Source organism: Ambystoma mexicanum, chromosome 3p, assembly GCF_040938575.1.
Source record: "Ambystoma mexicanum isolate Mex_15411 chromosome 3p, UKY_AmexF1_1, whole genome shotgun sequence".
NCBI lineage: Eukaryota > Metazoa > Chordata > Amphibia > Caudata > Ambystomatidae > Ambystoma > Ambystoma mexicanum.
Window position 1 is genome coordinate 783319681 of NC_090925.1, and position 16987 is coordinate 783336667.

General features: G+C 44.4%; 1 protein-coding gene across 1 annotated transcript in view; it reads left to right on the forward strand.

The window, feature by feature from the left end:
* The window catches only part of LOC138579957 (vomeronasal type-2 receptor 26-like), a 315822-nt gene extending 299355 nt beyond the window's left edge, over window positions 1-16467 (forward strand). The window contains exon 8 of the mRNA XM_069650182.1: window positions 15542-16467. Coding sequence (XP_069506283.1) covers window positions 15542-16467 — 926 coding nt within the window. The remainder of the gene's footprint in view (window positions 1-15541) is intronic.
* Window positions 16468-16987: the final 520 nt, after the last annotated feature.

The following is a 16987-nucleotide window of genomic DNA, read 5'->3' on the forward strand; positions in this document are numbered from 1 at the left end:
ACCTTATAACCTTCCACCCAAACAGTCACATAAGAAATCCAAGTATTACCTTCTTTCTTTTTGTGTTCTCTAAATCTTTTCAAGTATTGATCAGGAGTCTGCCCAAACTAAAGATTAAAGTTTATACAATAAAGTCTTGGCCCAGCTGCTTTGTTTGTTGCTTGATTGTGGTGCAGGTGGCGGAGGGGAGTGGGCTGCATACAGGGTGCCATGTTCAGATTAGCAACAGGAGCTGGTGGGGGAGCCAGGTAGTCTCTGCAGGCAGCTGCTGGCAGATACATTGAGTGCCTCTTGTGCTTTTGTTCAGAGCTCAGTGTTGTGCTCAGCCTAGTTTAAGCCCATTTCAGAGGTGGAAAGTCCTTTCATGATGGTGGTTATGGGGTACAAGTTCACGTGAGCAGTTCGATCGATCGATTCTGGATGCTTTTTGTCGATCCGCTACCTCTTCAAGTAACCTCAGGCATATGGAATGAATGCCTCTGGTGCTCTTGTTATGAACTCTGTGTTTCTCCCAGCCCAATTGAAGCCCCTTTTAGTGGTGATATGACCTTTCAAAGATGGTGGTTTTTCATCATCAGTGAAGACCTACCAATTGTATGTTATGGAGTCCAGTCGGTTCCCTGCACCCTGCTCCATGTATAGGGTCCAAAATACCACAGTTTGAATGGTTTTCCCTTTGAAACCTTCCCAGCAAGAGGTTAATGTGCAGCTTTCTTATTCTCTATTGCTCAGCAGGTGGACAATTAGATAATGGAAGTAGCTACATGTAAGTTACTCCTGTAACCAAATATTTATCTTATGTTATTTTATGTTCACTGGTTTTATATAGTGCTCTGCTTCCACTGAAACAGCAGCCTATCACTTACCATCTTGTCCAAAACCAACAGCCCCAATAGGCACAAGACACAGTTAAACTAAGCTACAAAAGGAATGAGCAGGTTTGTAATGCCTTTACAAACCACCAATGATTATCAAGCAATTAAACTGCCATTGGAAAGAAGTTCCATAATGCTACACCACATACTGAGAAAGGACGTCCACCCGCATGTTTTAATTTAATCTTAGGAATCAGAAGTAACTACTGAGAAGAGGAGCACAATGAGGGAGCAGGGACATACTTAATGAATGTCACCCTCAAAAACCTTGGTCGTAAAATCATGAATGGCTTAATATACCTCAAAAAGTGACTTCAACTCTACTTGTTCTTCTACAGGTTGCCAATGTGATCATCATTGTATACTAAAATTTGGGCTACAGTAGACTAGGATCGCTGCCGTTTCATCAGTATCTATGAGGACCCAGATATGCACTATTTGCGAACCTAACACGCATACTAACACAATGATTAACTAAACCCGACAGGAAAACTTCAAAAACGGAAACACTCCAATTAAGAGGACTTCCCTGATTGAAAGTGGGGAATGCTCAACTTGCTAGGAGGGGCACTCTAAGTGACCTTCGAACTAGGCCAGATCAAGAAAAATGTCAGGGGTACCCCTGACATTTTCTTGATCTGGCCTAGTTCGAAGGTCTTGTTTATGACTCTACTCTTTCTCTTCAGGTTGCAGGTTTCACTGGGATCCAGAACCCTTGTGAGTAGAGTATTCTGGTCAGGGCCTCCACGGCCAACATGTCTGAGGCTTTGGAAAAGCTAGAAGGACTGCTTCAGGAGTTGAACATAGAGGTCCCTCTTTTACTGGCATAGTCTCAGCTGATTGAGTTATCAGGGGCAGACTCAGGAGGTCACTTTCCATTGTTCAGTTCAATGCTCTAAGGCTCAGATCCTAGGGCACCTCCTCACTGTCCTGCCTACAATACTCTCCTTGACCCCCAGTGATATTACACTATTTACCTCCTTCAACCATGTCTACATTCTGTCCTGAACTGATCTCGTCCGCCGGAACCTCCTCTGTCTTTTATTTCTACCTGTTTCCCTTCCAATTACTCATGTCTCATAGCTGATGTAAAGGGCTTTTAGCTCGTTCACCTTTCTGATCTGGGTTCTTTTGGCAGGTTCTCCTTCAACCTCCCATGCTCTCTTTTGCAATAATTCCCGTCCAAACTCCTCTCTGCTCTCCTCCACCAAGGGCAACGCATCTTCTACTTGATGTAAACTTCTCCCTCCAGCCTCCTTGATCCACTTCCTTGAACTTCTACCCGAATCTCACTCGCACTGCTGATCCACCTCTTTCACTCTCCAATAGCTCATCTCCCCCTCATGACAGTTATTGTTCTCCATCCCCTCCGTTCTCCAACAACTCTCCTCCTTCTGATGACAAGTCTCACCTCCCCCGCCTCCACAGAGTCTCACTCCTGCTCTCGTCTAAGTATTACTCACTCTTGCCACTCTCCATGAAACTCTTTTATAGAACTCCCACCCTATCTTCCCCACTGCCAGACTGAGCTGGCAGTATTATATAGTAGCCTTTCCTCTCCCCTTGTGTGGAGCTTACTGATATTGGGGATCCCTGTGTACTGATGGCTGTGCTGAGTTGTGAATGGGACACGGGCTGGTTTTAATGTTGATGACTGGTGTGAGGTTAGATGGATGGCGGCCTGCCACCATTTTGGATTCCAGAAGGCCCCTTACTTAGACCTCCCTGTGTCATTGCCTGCCTATATATGGGTCCCTTTGCTCTCCTAGTGTGCAGATCAGGAGTCCCTAAATACTTATTCTTGACAGTGCTATGGGTAGAGGTGATGTGGTAGTGTAAGGGCTCCTGTAATTACCCCTTCATTTTGATTCCTTTTGTCATAAGAAGTGGGGGTAAGAATGCCCCAATATGTATCCCCATGGGGTAGAATTACTTGATGGCTGTCCACTTGGGATCTCTGCCCCACTGCAGGATTGGTAGTAGGGTGAGCCGTCTTGGGACTGACCCTTGGGGATTCTGCCTATCAGCAGGGGTTGAATGGTTTGAATACCCTGTGTCTTCACCCTGCCTTAATGAAGACACTCAGGTGGGGTAGTCTGAGGATCCCCCATGTAGCTTCTCTGGGTCCAGAATCCACTTGCTAGGGGCGGCCCCAAACTCCTATGACCAAACCAATGTCTCTCCCCAAAGTTAAGCAGAGACTTTGTCACAGGGAGCTTATAGGGAACCTTACCATGTAGCATGTATTTAACATTTGGTTATATCATGGTCATGAATATGGCCATCAATTAAGCAGACTTGCTTTTTTACAATTTTTACCCATGACTGCAGCCGATTGTCACACACCAAACATATAGTGCCTACCTTTGCTTGAGGACAGTTCTTCTTGAAATTGCCTGACAAACAATACTGCATACAATACATCACACACTTTATGCCAACAGCATGTTTGCTCATGGATTTTGCAATGTATTGCATTGTCGCCGAAGTCTATCCATAGAGGTAATGTATTTACAGGTTGCAGGGATGTGTCATGGTATGTGGTAGGCTATGCCAGTTAGTTCTGTTTGGTTTGCAACCAGCAACATTTTGTATTACCCTATGCAGAATTTACAGCACTGTGACCAAGTGTGTGGGTTCAGTTTCAGTGGAAGTTTTTCGAAGCAGTAGCAAAGCACACGAAAGATGGGTTACCATAGAGGTATAGGGTAATTAAAGGAGGCGTGATAGTAAACAATCAGTTGCTTTCTCATTATTTTGTATACTGAAGGACATCCTTTCTCAAGATTTAATCCATTTTGTTTTGTCTTTAACCTCCAAATCTATTTGGATTAATTTTGCTTCTATTTTCGCAGCTCAGAGCCCAGAGGTGCATACCTATGAGTGAAACAACATTTGATATTCCTTATGATTGATTCATTGTTTGTCTTTAAATTGTTAGAGTGATGATGCTTCAGGCATTTAATCTGTGATGAAGTCTACTGCCTGGTTTTGGGGAGTTCATGTATGGTCACAATGTGGACCAGGGTACCCCCTTAGCCAGGGGCAATTGGCTGAGGAAGATTATGAAGAGGATGTACTGGTTACCATAGTTCAAGGCATAAGGGAAGTTAACCCAGGGCCATCTACAATTTAGTTTCTCCCCAAACCCATAGAATGATAAGGCCCACACACTCTGGGTGTTGTAACAGTAATCAATACATAATCCTGCACACCATGTGAAAGTGTCTGAACCTCACACTACACAGACCCAATTTCCCCAAGACATGCACATAAACTTAGTGAGATTCAACAAAGAAACTCATCAGTCACAGCTATCGTTACCATTGCCTCACGGTCGAGAATACCTCACTTCAAATACCGAAAAAGGCTTTCCCTGAGATATGTTTTCCCATAAGTGAAACAATGTTGTGTGATAAATCCGGTAGAGTCATCACTATTTTCCTGGTGATGACCTCCTCCCATGTGGCCAGAGGATGGCAGCCGCTACCTAATCCCAACAAGCACGGCTCAAAGATTACTATTTAGATGTCCCTGCAACTCTGTGTGCTGTATTTGGACCATAGCAGCACATCTTGACATTGCACACTAATTTAACTTGTGTAACCATAATGGTGCAGAACCTAATAGAACAATGCCTCTGTGATGCAGTCACTCGCAGAGAGAGACATTGATCCTAGCACACCCTGAATTGCCAGTGAAGTTGGCGAAGCACTGGAGAAATATGAACTCCAGAGGGAGTGCCAGTGGCCAGCCTGGCCGCCAGGTTCTGTATGCGCTGAAGCTGCTGTATTAGGCCAATCGGCTGCGACAAATACAAAGAGTTGCAGTAGTCCAAACACAAAACAACTAATGCAGCCACCACGGGGGCAAATGGATTCCGGTATCATGGGTAAGACTCTCTTCAGGACACTGATCTGATGGTGGGCGGCTTGGCACACAGCTGTCACTTGATTAGACATAGAGAGAGAGGCAGAGAGAATAACACCCACGTTTTTCACTTTGCTTACTGGACTAGGAAGGGGGCCTAGAGAGATGGGCCAAAAAGCAGAAGTCCACAGTGAGGGATCCGGGGGATAGACCACCACCAGTACCTCAGTTTTGTCACCGTTTAAGCCAGTTCTGATCCATCCAGTCACCGACGGCCCTTAAGCAGTCATGAAGACATGACGACACCTCGGCTTGATCATGATCTAGCCGAATCAAAATGTGGGTGTCAACAGCTTAAGATAACAGTTGAGGCGGTAAGAACGGATGAGGCAGACCAACGCCCAAATATAGATGTTAAACAGGATCTGGGAGAGTGAGGAACCCTGTGGGACACCGCAGGTGAGAGAACAGGATAAAGAGAGAAAAGGGGGCATAGCAAGAGTTTGTGTGCGGTCTGAGAGAAAAGAAGTGAGCCATGCAAGGACTGGACCGGATATCTCGATCTGGGCCAGGCGTGACAGCAGGATAGGGTGGTCAACCGTGTCAAACGCGGCTGACAGATCTAGAAAAATCAAAGCACTGACTCCACCTGAGTCAACTAGCCTGGACATGTCGCCCTGCATGGAAACCAGCACACTTTCAGTACCTCTCCCTGGTCTAAAGCCTGCCTGTGTAGGATTGAAGATTTTAGAAGATTCCAGGAAAGAGGATAGGAGGGGAGGGATAAGAGATTCCAAAGGTTTGGATAGAAAAGGAAGCAGGGAGATAGGGCGGAAGTTAGCCAGGAGCGTGGGGTCAAGTGAGGGCTTCTTTAGAAGGGGGACAACCCTTGCAGATTTCAACTCCAAAGGAACCAGTCCTGATTGACAGGAATCATAGATGGCCGAAGTAATATCTGCCAATAGGTCTGGGCGATCTTCTTCATAATGGTAGCGGGAATGGCATCCTCGGAGGAGGATGATTTAATTCGCAAGACAGCCGCTAGGACCTCTGTCTCAGTTAAAAGAGGGAAAGTCGATCAATTGGCCGAGGAATCAATGGGGGGTGCAGGTAATGACATGATGGCATCCGGAGTCACTATCACAGGAGATTTCGCAATATTTGAGCCGATCACTTCAATTTTATTAACAAAAAACGAAGCAAGGTCATTGCACAGATTTGAGAAGGTTTAACCTTGGAAGTAAGGGTCTCAGAAGAGGCTAATGAGTGCACAATGGAAACAGGGTTTTGAGCTGACATAAGGCAGTTTAGAATTTTTGAGAAAAGAAAGTAACTCTAGCCATTTTAACACTGGCAAGGTAGGTAGAAAGACAGAGTTTGTAAGAATCTCTAAGCACGGGATCGTAGTTTTTTCGCCATTTGCGCTCCGTTTGTCTGAGTCGTCCTCAGAGAATTTACTAAAGAACCCTTCTCTTCAGGTGAACTTGTCTAAGTCAAACTACCGTTGTCAGCTGCACGCACACTTCTGTTACATCTCCTATACCAAACCCCTGGTCCAATATCTTCCTTTGAGGAAGGCATCACTTACCTTCTCAAGCGGAATACCAAACTTGGCTCCCAAATAATAATGCTTGGAGACCTTAACTTAGGCTTACACAATGCAAATGATATCAATGCAACCGCCTTAGAGAACACACTCTCACAGCTCGGCTTTGAACATCATATCAGTGGTCCAACACTTAGCAAGGGAAGAACCTTGGATTGGCTAGCAGACTTAAACTGCACTACCACAATCCTTGCCAACTTGCCTTGCGCCTGGTCTGACCACCATTTCATCTCCTTTACCATAAAGGACATCTTGTGCCCAAACTCAAGTGTCATCCAAGCCCTGCCGGCCTTGTCTAGAAACAATTGCAACATCACTGTGGATAACTTACTGCCCTTACTACAACCCAATTCACTGTTCCCTCTAAGGGCTCAGACAATGATCTGTCACTTCTCGTGTACTCGTATAACCATACCTTACTACAAGCACTAAATAAAATCGCTCTGCTAAAAATGAGAAAAGCTAAACCTATAGCCCACCTAAAGAAGTGGTTCTCTTCTGACATAAAAGCCTTACGCAGCTCCAAAAGAATCTCTGAAGCCACTTGGAAAAACACCTTCTGACCTAAACAAGGAAAAGTTTACAACTGCTTCTACCACCTACAAAGCAGCCATCCTAAAACCAAAAGTGAAACCTACAACCTTAGAATACAAAATGCTAAATCAGGCTCAAAAGAGCTATTCACCAACCTCAGGGAGTTGGAGTCTCCTGTTCCACCTACAGAATCCTGCATCAAAGATGCCTCTTGGTGTGCCAAAATGCAAAAAGCCTTACTTGACAAAATATCTTGTTTACAATCCAAAATAGAGGCAATAAAACAAAGTTTGACTATGGGCATCAAATTCAGCAAGCCTCAGGACCCATCGTCCAAACCTTGCCATCCATTCCAATTTTCTCAGGTCACCACAAAGGAGGTTGAAAACATAATATCCAGCCTAAAACCCTCTAGATGCCATTGGGATATCTGCCTAGCTACCGTCATAAAGGAGGGTGCAAAGGAACTTGCTCCCTTCATCACCTCCCTGATCAACGCGTCGTTTGAAACCTGTACAGTCCCAAATAATCTCAAGGAGACATAGTTCATGCCTCTTCTCAAAAGAACAAACCTTGACCCGAATACCCCGACCAACTATAGACCCATAACCATGGTACCGTTCCTTCTAAAAATCCTAGACGGAGCAGCATACCTCCAAATACAAAAGCACTTAGAAGACAACAACCTCCGAGGCCTGCGTCAATCAGGATTTAGGCCAAGACATGGCACAGAAACAGCCCTCCTGGATCTAAAAATTCAAATGGATGAATTAAAAGATAAAGGAAATCTGGCCATTCTCGTTCTGCTTGACTTATCATCAACATTTGATTTAGTTGACCATAATATCCTCACTAAACATTTGACCTCACCAGCCTATTTCTCCCTGAACACCGCTGCCTGGAAACAATCCTTCTTAGCAAATAGGACTATGAGGGTCTTCACACCCACGCCTTGTCTCAACCAGTACCAATCTCCTGTGGAGTCCCACAGGGCTTCTTTGTCTCTGCCGCTTAATACAATATCTTTACTAAGCTCCTGTTCGACCACCTGCATGACTTGGGTGTCACTTAGACTAACTATGCAAATGACACTCAAGTCCTCATCAGTCTTACAGGCTGCTATGACAAAGATATCAAACTGTTAAATGAAATCTACCTTCACATTCAGGCATGGATGGCCACCCTTTGCCTCTGCCTGAACGATGATAAGGCTCACGGTCACATCTAAACAAGCTAGATACCCTTTACAAATCCTTCAATATTGATGGGAACAACAACAAAGTCTCCAATGAGGTCAAAACTCTAAGCATTTACCTGGACTCCACCCTTTCTCTCACTAGGCAAGTCAACGCAACTGCCTCAACAACAGCTTACACCTCTAAGTTGATCAATGCCTGCAAACCTTTTCTTTCCACCAACAGCTGCATTACTCTGGCCAGAGCAGTTATATTATCTAAGCTGGACTACTGTAACCGCTTATACCTAGGTTCCAATAAACAAAACTTATACAAACTACAAGTGTTCCAAAATAACACACTTAGATCTGCCTTAAATATCCCATCAACCAACCACATCTCATCAGTAAGACGCAACACAGAGTGGCTACCAGTGCGAGACAGAATTACACTCAGAACACTAGTGATCACGCATAAATGTCTTTGCAACACTGCTCCAAAATACCTGGTCGACAAATTCAACAGGAACCAATCTACCAGGCCCACCAGGTCAAATTACTCACACTGCCTTAACATTCCTAAAATCCAAATTAGAAAAAGCTGGCGGGTCCAGCTTCCTGGTGTAAGCAGCTAAGCTCTAGAACGCCTTGCCAACAGCACTAAGAGCTGAACCATCCTTCTGGTCCTTCAGAAGAGAAGTAAAAGCATGGCTCTTTACCCAGCAACACCAAAACCAACACATTTTCCCAGTTGCTCTCGATTGTACCATTTGATTAACGCCCTGATCTGCCACACTCAGCGTTTGTTATCTGTTTCACTTCAACTGTAACTATAGCTCACATTGTTAACTCTGCACCTGTCTGGCATGTTTACTTGATATGCAACACAAGTCAACTGCTATATTTATTTCCTTTGTAACTACTGCTTCCTGCTTAAGCAAAAGCGCCCGGATAGCTCAGGGTTAGGGATGCTCAATAAATAAATAAACTAAACTAAACTAAACTCTGAGGGCAGTTATATGAAGGAGGATCACATGGGGGAAAAAACCTCCAGGGAGATATCATGACTTAATTGAGTAAGATATGATATGTCCTTTTTCACTCTGAAGATAAACCTCCCCTTCCAGATGACCTAATGGCATGTTGTCAGACCTCCCCCATCCACCTACAAAGATTGTTTAAAACCTTTTGCCAAGACCCATAAGTTAACCTTTAAAATATGACCTGCTTTGTAAAACTGCTGAAAACACCTTCCTAGACTCCACATACCAATCCTCCAAGACTGACTTGCCATCTAAAACTACTAAGAACATTCACTCAGGTTTTGTAAACAACTCATCAAGAATGGACTGCATTTCCCACAACCACCAAAATATTGGGACAAGGAAGAGGAGTGGAGTAATGCAGAAAAAAGGAAGCCACAAGTACACTCAGTACTCTACTCTCATCTCCTTTCTCTGTTCGAACCTCAAAGAACAATCCTCTACCTGTCAAACCATGCTCACCTCTAAAGCAGGTCTATCTCATCTCTTTCAGTAAGTACATTTACCATTTACCCTTGGAAACATCTAGGAATTGTGGCACTCTCCTTTCCCTCCACTCCCGCCCATCTGTTGCCTTACATCCCTCTTCTACCTTGCCATCACTCCTTCTCCCCCACATCTCCAATTGAAATGATAGCTGTTCTCAGCACAACTGATACATCTTTTGCTGTTATTGGTTCTTAGGTTCTATGAGTCATCAAAAAATACAACCTCTATCTTGCTCCCACCTCTTCAAACATTCACTCTCCTTTGGAATCTTTCCACTTGTTTTAAAATCACGATTGTTCTACCCATCTTTCAGAAACGCACAGCTAACCAGGATAATCCTGCTAATCGCCAAACCGTCTCTCGGAACCCCCACTACTCTAATGTTCCCAAGCATAAACTGTTCAACAGGCTAAAAGTGCCTTCACGCACATCCTCAACATTTTCTAGAAACTGTTCCCTAAATCCTCTATCATCAACTTTCTGCAGTCTTCGATACAGATCACCCATGTCTAATCTCCACTCCTTCTAAGCTAAGCTAGGAATTCAACCTGCTGCTGTCTCTTGAATTCCCTTCTAACCCTCAGATCTTTCTCCATCTCTTGGAAATCACGCTGATGCCACTCCCTTACTAATGGGAGTCCTCCATGGCTCCAGCCTTCACCCTCTCCTTCTGAGCTTCTTCACCACCTGTTTTTGGCAATGATACAAAGATTTGCTCCTTTGGCTCATCCAAAACAGAGGTCATCCATCTTCCCCCTACAAAGCTCCTCCTCTTCTACCCTGATATTTGCTTCTACCCTACTTTCTCTCTCCATTCCCGAAGCTCCTCAAACTGCAGTAATTCATAACGTTCACTGCCACCACAGTCAGACTAGAACTTTAGAAAAATCAGTCCTCTCCACAGCTATAATGCTACAAAATGTCCACCCTCGTCCTCCATCACCATCACTACTGCTCCATCCGAGTGCTTGGCCTCCCTCTCTATTCTTCCTCCTCTCCCGTTCTCAACCGCATAACCTCTATAACCTTCCACGCTCCCCTTCCGCCTCTCCTCACTATCTCCATGCTGGCTGGCTCATCTTGCACAACCACCCTCTGTTCAAATTTCAACTCAACTTCCATTCTTTAAATCTATCAATGGTTAATAACCCATCCGTCACCCCTAATCATTCGCTTCTCCACTACCTGTATCCACTGTTCCAGCAGAGCTATCTTTCTAGTCCTCATCCACCCTCTGCTTCCTCCCACTTCCAATAAGTCCCCAAAACCCTTCCTTAACAATGGAACTCCCTACACCGATATCAAACCCATTATTGGCATGCATGGATTCAAATCAGCACTTACAACTCAAGCTCCTGCTTCAGGAAAATACATTCTCTCTCTCCCACTGACCCCTCCTCACTCTGCCAACCTTCTTATGGCACTGCCCCAACCCAATATATTAACCTATGCCCATGAGTTTATTTTATCGTTGGTTTTTGTAGTAACTGGGACCACAGGAAGGACAGCCAGGACGCAGGAACCAGGCAGTGACAAGGTACGCACAAAAGTAATGTACTTTATTTGTTACAGGTCAAAAGTAGCAGTTAAACAGGAGAGCAGGCTTCAACATACTTCCGTGTCCCAGCTCCCATCCTGAAGTCCCTTCCCAACCGCCAAACCCAGAACACCCAGGCTCCTTGCATTCAGCATTACCTCACACATTCCAGGGACAGCTCACAGCACAACCATTAGAGCATGCAGGATTACACAGGTGTGTGCTGAGCCGCGCCGATTCAAAAACTGGTTATTCGTTCATGCTCCTATTTCCATGTAAGGCATGTGATCACTGGATTTCCCCAATGACACTAGCCATCTTCTGCATGTGTTTCTGTGTGGAGCACGTTATTTTACAAACAGTACTATAATGAATAAATACAAATCCGATACATTGAATTGGGATCATATTGAGATATTCATGGTATGGGGAACATGGGAAGCATGGCACGGACTAAGTAATCCATACTTATCACTTTCTTTACTTTGTATGCATGCCCCAGAGCAAACATCCCATGGTATCCCAAGTCCTCATTAGGCGATGATTTATGAATAGGGGGATTACGAACACTGCATTTTTGTTGTTACCACCATACTTATCAACATCTTCATATAATGGTTTATTTCCCATTAATCGTTCAGCATCAAGTTAATACAAAGCCAGAAAAAAGGAATAGTACCATAAAATACAAAACATAAATGTGTAACATCGGATTATCATACATGCATTATATAAATGTATAAAATGCATAAACATATATGGTTAAGCAAAATAAAATCCAGTATATGCCATAGACATATGCTGAAAACAAAGGAATTATTAATGGCCCTTTGCTGATGCGTTCCTTCTTAGCCATGCTATGAATAAAATTCGACACAACTTTGGAAACGGCTGAATTTACAGAAAATCATTGCATCAACATCATCATCAAGTTTATTTCGGATATACATAGAAAATCCATAACAACTGTGCATAATACAAAAATATCCAAAATTTGAGAATCAGTAAAAACACATCCATGAAAAACCGTATTCAAACAACCAGGAGGGATTACAAATATATTTCATTCGATATTGTCAGTTAGCTCATTACGGGTCAATGACTGCAGCAAACATTTCCTTAGATACAAAGATTTTTTCAAGAACAAGAGTAAAGACCAGGCCACACAGCGTGAAATTTCCCACAGCAGGTATATCAATGCTGGCTGATACTGCACAAAGCCCTGTTCCTGCAGTATTGGCCAAATGCAACTACAGCAGTTCTGATCGAGTGTTGGGTGAACAGAGGTTTGAAGTAATAGGGTCCCAAGTCACTATATATCGGACAGAACATTCTTTCTCTAGTATGCATATCCCCCCCAACCCCCTTCGTTTATTCCTGCACTTCTCTTCACTGCACTTGCACGTCCGAATGTCACAAGGCCGAGTAGGACCATGCTTATTTACTTACTGTTCTTTATGCATTGTATTCACTCCACTTTTTATTTATTTATTTATTTATTTGGATTTGTAGAGCGCACTACAGCCCAAAGGCATCGAGGTGCTATAACAGGACGTAAAACGGCTTAATTCAGGGTTACAGGAATGCTGCCCAGCAGAAGTAATCTTGGTACAGGATACTTGGTTACATATACAAAGGTAGATACGGTACAGGTTACTTAGTTACATTCCCTCCCTGCTTGCTTTGCAGTGCTTCGAAACACCATTTTGTTGCATAAGTGTCTAACAAATGCCCGATAAATAAATAAATAAAATGTATACGTCAGTTTTTGACACAATCCATTTCTTTTCAAGTTTATGCTTTTTAAATTAATAAGATACTTTAAATATTAATTGCATTTTTTTTAACCAGAATCCACACTGGACCTCAGACCTTACTTTATTTTGTCACCTAAATACATGAGCTTTGTCTGTCTGTAGCAATGAAATGTTTATTAGGAAGGATATAACTATGCAGACATACAGGACCTTTCTAATTGATTGTACCACGGACATGAATGTTACAGTGATAAAAAGGCTGTAGCTCCAGTGAAGGAGCCATTGGGAATTCATGCTAAATGCTCATGCTACTACCATTCACTCTAACTAGTGATATTTCCTTTAAAAATATTGTATAGTGGTTACGTGAATTAATGTACACATAGTATGATATGATATATGTCATTTATAACGCGCCTGTACACAAGTGTTTCTAGGCACAATAAGCTAAGAGTGCGGGGGGAGACAGAGGGAGGAAAAGACAAACTAGGCCTTGTGTCATTCAGATTGTGCAAGAGCGGCAGCGTATGAAGTGCAGGGGGAAGGGAGAGAGGGAAATGGCAGGGAAAGGGGCAGTGCAGAGAGCAGTTGCTCTGAGTGAGTGCAGCCAGGGCAGCGCAGCTCTGGGTAAGTGCAGGGAGGCAGGGGGCAGTAGAGGTTACAGTGACAACCACTAGGTGCGCGGTAGGCCTGGAGGTAGTGCAGGGTGGTAGCCAAGCAACCAGTCGGTGCAGAATGCAGGTAGGTCAGCAGGGTAGAGAGAGAAGGCAGAGGAGAAAAGGAAGGTCTTGAGCAGCTTCCGGAACTTCAGGTGGTCCGGCTCAAGTTTGAGAGGGGCAGGGAGGCCATTCGAGAGTGAGGCACCGTCAGAGGAAAGAGATCTACCACCCACTCTCTGCCAGGAGAAACGCCCGACCCTCAGGGAGTTTGAGGTAGCTGAGCGAAGGGTTTAAGAATGAAGGTATTTTGGAAGAGAGAGTTGAATGCAGTGCTGGCCCTGGGCCCAGAATGCCTTGTGGGCAGTGCATAGGGTCTTGAACTTGATCCTTGCAGCCACTGGGAGCCAATGGAGAGAATTCAAGGCTGGGGGGATTCAGTCCCTGGGCTTGAAGCAAATGATAAGTCTTGCAGTCCTAGTCTGGATAAGTTGCAGAGGGCGTAGAGTAGTGAAGGCAGATTGAGAAGGAGGCTGTTGCAGTAGTCCAGCCTAGAGAGAACCAGGGCCCTGGAGACAGTGAGCTTCTGGGGGAAGTAAGAAAAGGGAGAATACCTCTGAGGAGGTGCAGCTGGCAGTGGACCTTCTTGGCAAGGTCTGTGATGTGAGGAGAGAAGGGGAGAGTAGAATCGAAGATGGCTTCAAGGTTTTTTGTGTCACAGGAAGGTGAAGGAAGAGGGCCCAAGGGGGGCGGCCAGAGTGAGAGATGGAACGCTGGAGCAGGTGTCCCTATGAGAAGGATCACTGTCTTGCTGGCATTAAGGCAGCGATTGTTGAAGGCACGCCAATCCTGAATCGCGGATAGACAGTCAGGAATGAGTGAGAGAGGAGAAGAGGCTGAAGGGAGCCTGAAAGAGAGCAGATTGTCATCCACATAACACTGAAAGTTGGAGGAGAAGGTAGAGATCAGGTGGGCCAAAGGGGCCAAGTAGACATTGAAGAGCCAGTAAGAGAGGTTAGAACCCTGGGGAACACCACATGTGGAGAGAGAGGTGGTGCAGAGAAAAGACCCAAGTTGGACCTGGAGGGTCGCTTCAGGAGGAAGGAGGTCACCACTCCAGGGCCTGACCAGTGATGCCCAGGTTCTCACGGAGTTGATTGATCAGGTTGGCATGGTTGACCATGTCAAAAGCAGAGGAAAGGTCCAGGAGGATGAGGAACAAAGGAAGGCTGGAATCAAGATTAGAGAGCAGATCTTCAGGAGAGCAGTTTCCATGCCTCTGGCTGCTCTGAAGTCAGACTGATGGTCGTGGAGACAACTATCAGATCCAGTGTGCAGAGTAAGCTGGGAGATGGCCAGCTTTTCCAGGAGTTTGCCCAGGAAAGCAGTGATAGAGATCGGGCGATAGTTTGCCAGACACGTATGGTCGGCAGAAGGCTTTTTAAGGCGTGGGTGCACAAGGAAGTGTTTGAGGAGGGAGGGGAAGGTTCCAGTGGTGAAAGAGTGATTGCAGAAATGAGTCAAGGCTGGGACAAGGGTGACAATGTGGTCCTTAATGGTTGTGGAGGAGCAGGGGAGCACCTTTTTGGATGACATTTTCATAGATCGGACTTGTCTAGAAACATTGTGAGGTATTATCAAAGAGAAAGGGGAGAAAGGAGGATGAGAGAGAGAAGCAGCCAGAGGTGGGCCGAGAGAAAGAGAGGGTGAGGAGAGCCAGAACAGGATGTCCTGGGTTATGGTGGCGAAGTGAGAAGCTAGAGCCAGAGTATACATTTAAAACAAATTAACCTTATTGTTCATTTCTAAGTTATGTATATGGTATTTAAAGTAGATGTATAAACTCAACCGTAACATTTAGTTATACACTATATCGACTTGAAAACCTTGATGTAGTGAATTACTTTCTTTTTGTTTCTTTCTGTTGTGATATCTTTAAGATGGTTCCCTCTTTTATACATTGATGCTTATATAATTTAAAGTTTTATTTTCTTTCCTAGATTCTGCAGACTGTTTGAAGTGCCGCGAGGATTACTGGTCTAGTGATTTGCGTGACAGGTGTATACCAAAATCTGTTATCTTCCTGTCCTACGAGGAGCCTCTGGGACTAACTTTAGCCTTCATATCTACGGTCTTGTGCCTAATAGCCTTCTGTGTTCTTGGGGTATTTGTTTGGTATCGTGACACCCCAGTGGTGAGGGCTAACAACCGTGGCATCAGTTACCTCCTGCTGGTCTCCCTCATGCTTTGCTTCCTCTGTACCATCATTTTTATTGGCCGTCCCATGAAGGTCACCTGCATGTTGCGGCAAATCATATTTGGAGTCACATTCTCCTTGTGTGTTTCTTGTGTGCTTGCTAAAACCATCACGGTCGTGATTGCTTTCAGTGCCACAAAGCCAGATAGCAATCTCAAGAGGTTCTTGGGTCCGAAGATAGCCTACACCATCATTCTGACCTGTATATTAATTCAAGTGACTTTTGGGGTTGTTTGGTTGACAACAACTCCTTCTTTCCCAGAGTACATCACCAGCTCAGCCATGCGAGAGATAATCATGGAATGCAACGAGGGCTCCATCATCTGGTTCTACTGCATGTTGGCATTCATGGGACTCTTGGCCAGTGTGAGTTTCCTGGTCTCCTTTCTCGCCAGGAAATTGCCTGACAGCTTCAACGAGACCAAGTTCATCACCTTCAGCATGCTGGTGTTCGTCAGTGTCTGGCTCTCTTTCATTCCAGCTTATCTCAGCACAAAGGGAAAGTATCTGGTCGCAGTTGAGAACTTTGCAATTTTGTCATCTAGTGCTGGTCTTCTCTTTTGTATATTTGCCCCCAAGATCTTTATAATTTTTTGGAGACCAAACCAAAACACACGGGACTATATGATTTCAAAATCAAAGATATCCATTAAAAGTAAAACATGCTAATCATTTGACACGTCTATTTCTTGTCATTGTATTTGCTCTCCTCATGCCATAAACATGTAATCCTACTTTGTGTCCAATTAAAGATGTTAAATCAATTGACTTACCAAAAGGCTTGGGCGAGCATGGGCAGTTCTGCTTTTTTGAATATGTGCTGATGATTTGGAGGTCCAGAACGCACATCATGCTATCCAAATGTGAGTTCCTGAACTCCAAATCTTCAGAAGAAGTTTGGTAACTGCGGTTGTACTTCCTAGTTAAATGCTTTAAAAAAATTGAAGGTAGAAATAACTGCCTAGGGGGAGACACAGGTTGGATGGAGGAGGAGTTGAGCAACGAAGATGGCTGGAGAGAAGTGGAAGAACATTTTCAAATACAGATAACACAGCACATTGGATCAAAATCTGCAGCATTATAGTTCAATGGGTAAATGCAACTGCTGCAGACATCAATGTGCATTCTAGTTTGCAAAGGTAGCGGGCGCCCCTCTCTCGACAGAACAAGGCCTGATAACCTGTTCAGT